We start from the raw sequence: 2700 nt of genomic DNA, 5'->3' as shown, positions 1-2700 counted from the left end.
GCTGTTTCTTCTCTCTGCCACGCTGCTGCTGCTGCTGCCATGTTATTTTCTCCTCGCTAAGCAGCTTCAGTCATGTGACTCGCTCTGTGTTCAGACGGAGGAGAAGAGGTGGAAATGAGCGAAGTGAAGAGACGATATCACACTCTGTCACTCACTGTCTCCTCGACCGCAGGGAAACATAATGAATCAAAGGGTTTTGTTCCAAAGTGAGATATCCAGCATTTGAAAAGCCTGACACTCGTATAAAGTGACTGCTAATATGGAAGAAAAGGACTTGATGGATTATTAATAAAGTTATGAGTCAATGCAAGACTTTTGTTTACAAGATAATTATGTTTTATCAAAGTCATCTTTGTGAAATATTGACTCCGAAATTTCTGATAGCAAATTTTTTGTGTGCTTGGCCATGGATAAAAAATGTTAGTAACTGTAATAATTACACTGGCGATATGCCAGATAATCTCTGTTGTGAAAACCTTGTAACTCCAATTTCGGTGATGTTTATAGTTCATATTCCCAACTCTTTCATATCTCATGTCAACGTCATCTCACTTTTCTGACTTTTATCCTTACTTAGGCAAGGGCAAGGAAAACTGTATGTATATAGCACATCTCATACACAAGGCAAATTCAATGTGCTAGAGTGCTTCTTGTGAGGAAAAATAAAAATGTTATCTGACATTAGCTGAGTAGCTCGCTAGTGAATTTAGCTAGCTGTTCTGGCAGACAGTACAGTGTTGTGCAACAAGCAAATGCTTACCAGATAATACACGTGCAGTATGATCCCACACTGCCTCTTTATGACTGGTGCTATGGTATTTTAAGCTCCCGAAATTCACTTGCTGCAACGACCAATTTCACTTTGTCCATCTTTGTTGTTGTTGTGGGAAATGGACAGCCTGTCCTTCATCATGATTGGTTGGCTGTGAAAATAACATTTCACGTCACCTGGCGCTTTTCTGTAAAGTTGAACCAAACTGAAACAAACTTTTGAAAGCGCAGCACCCTTTCAAGAGCAGCTGCAAGGCGCACAAATGGCGGACGCTCCCACATATGTTTTAATGTAAAAAAGGCAGTGGCAGTTTTGAAAAAAAAAACACTACGTGTGTCCTAGACATCCTAAAAATCCTTTTCATCATTTCTTAAAAGGTCACACATTGGAGATGCACGGTTATCATCTGACAACATGATAAACTCCTTTAAATTCAGAACTCTTTACCCACCTATTACTCCTCTGCCCCCCCTCTCTCTCCAGGTCTGAAGTCTCTGGGTATGACCATCGCTCAGTGTTACGAGGAGGTCGGCCTCCTCCTGCTCTTCCTCGGTGTCGGCATCTCCATCTTCGCCGCTGTGGTCTTCGCCCTGGAGCACGATCTCCCCGGCACCACCTTCGTCAGCGTGCCGGCCTCCTGGTGGTGGGCGACCACCTCCATGACCACGGTGGGCTACGGCGACATCCGGCCCGACACGGCTCCGGGGAAGGTGCTGGCGTTCCTCTGCATCCTGTCCGGAATCCTCATCCTGGCGCTGCCCATCGCCATCATCAACGACCGCTTCTCTGCCTGCTACTTCACCCTGAAGATGAAGGAGGCGGCGCTGCGGCACGGCGAGGCGCTGAAGAGGCTCGCCCGCGGCTCGGTGGCCGAGGGAGGAGCGGGCGGTGGGGGAGGCGTGAACCTGAGGGACACCTACGCCCGCAGCGTCCTGGAGATGATGAGGCTGCAGGGCAGAGAGAGGGCCAGCACCCGCAGCAGCGGAGGAGAAGAACTCTGGTGGTAGAGTCATGGCGGTTGAAGTGTTCTTGAGAACGGCACTGAACCCCCCGCCTGCTGCAGGAGGAGGTGATGATCCTGGCTGTCCCTGACCTCTGACCCCTCCGGTGAAGAAGAAGAAGAAGGTGGTGAAATGTGGAAGAAACTCACATTGGAATACGGTGGTTGAAGCACTCGAAAATATACAAATTTTTCCTGCCGTAACGGAAATGTGGACAAGTCACAAAAGTGAAAACGTGGCTTATCTAGAGAGAAATGTCAAAAGTTTTGCTGGGAAATTATCAAACACCACCAGCCAAATGCTGCTAAATTTCTCACTTCAATAGATGACCAACCATCATTTGGAGGTCCTGTTCTATTGTAAAAATCGACTTTGCTGGCAAAATAGTGAAAGTGGCAGGTGAATTTCTGTGGCTTGTGGACAAAAAGTTAGTGTCCCTCCCTGGCTGTGGAGAAAAGTTCAGGAACTACAAGCATAAACGTGGCTTCCTGGTAAAGAAACCCTGTTGTCAACCTGCACTCCTGAAATAATGTGGAATTCATTGGGCAACATAAGTGACTAATGCTGCATTCATGTCAAATGAGAAGAAGCAAAAGAACAGGATGAGATCTCGTTGCTACAACTTGGAAGTGTTCACGTGTTTAACTCTTTGGAACACCCACATTTAACTTAGTTTTTATTTATGAATTTAAAATCAGCCATAAACAAACTGTAGCGGATATTACTTTCTTTAGAGTTGATTGTATTACTGTGAATAAAACTGCTCATTTTGATTTTTATTATCTTGGACTGTCAACATCGGCACTTCTGCAATTCGTGACAACAAGTGGGAGATATCGGAGCGGACAAAAATATACCACAAACCCTACTTGTATCACCTGATGTGAACGTTTTTCTCCAGTTGGCAGCTCAGATTTACGGTAAATC

At 45.7% G+C, this 2700-nt stretch overlaps 1 protein-coding gene across 1 annotated transcript; it reads left to right on the top strand.

Annotated features, from left to right (window-relative positions):
• The first annotated feature begins 890 nt into the window (after positions 1-890).
• Positions 891-1779, top strand: LOC139660541 (potassium voltage-gated channel subfamily V member 1-like). The gene is made up of 2 exons (XM_071538716.1): positions 891-918; positions 1256-1779. Exons 1-2 carry the CDS (start codon positions 891-893, stop codon positions 1777-1779), a joined length of 552 nt encoding a protein of 183 aa, XP_071394817.1.
• The last annotated feature ends 921 nt before the right edge of the window (positions 1780-2700 follow it).

The sequence above is a fragment of the Centroberyx affinis genome, unplaced genomic scaffold, assembly GCF_046629955.1.
Source record: "Centroberyx affinis isolate AG114_WGS23_722 - 3 ecotype Tasmania unplaced genomic scaffold, CSIRO-AGI_Caff_v1 ptg003329l_1, whole genome shotgun sequence".
NCBI classification, from domain to species: Eukaryota; Metazoa; Chordata; class Actinopteri; order Beryciformes; family Berycidae; genus Centroberyx; species Centroberyx affinis.
Note: the sequence above shows the minus strand (reverse complement) of the source record. Positions and strands in the feature narration are given on the sequence as shown.

Coding starts and splice junctions, on each gene's coding strand:
- LOC139660541 (XM_071538716.1), top strand. CDS start 891: ATGGACAGCCTGTCCTTCATCATGATTG. Junction 919..1,255: donor CCTGTCCTTCATCATGATTG/GTTGGCTGTGAA, acceptor CTCTCTCTCCAG/GTCTGAAGTCTCTGGGTATG.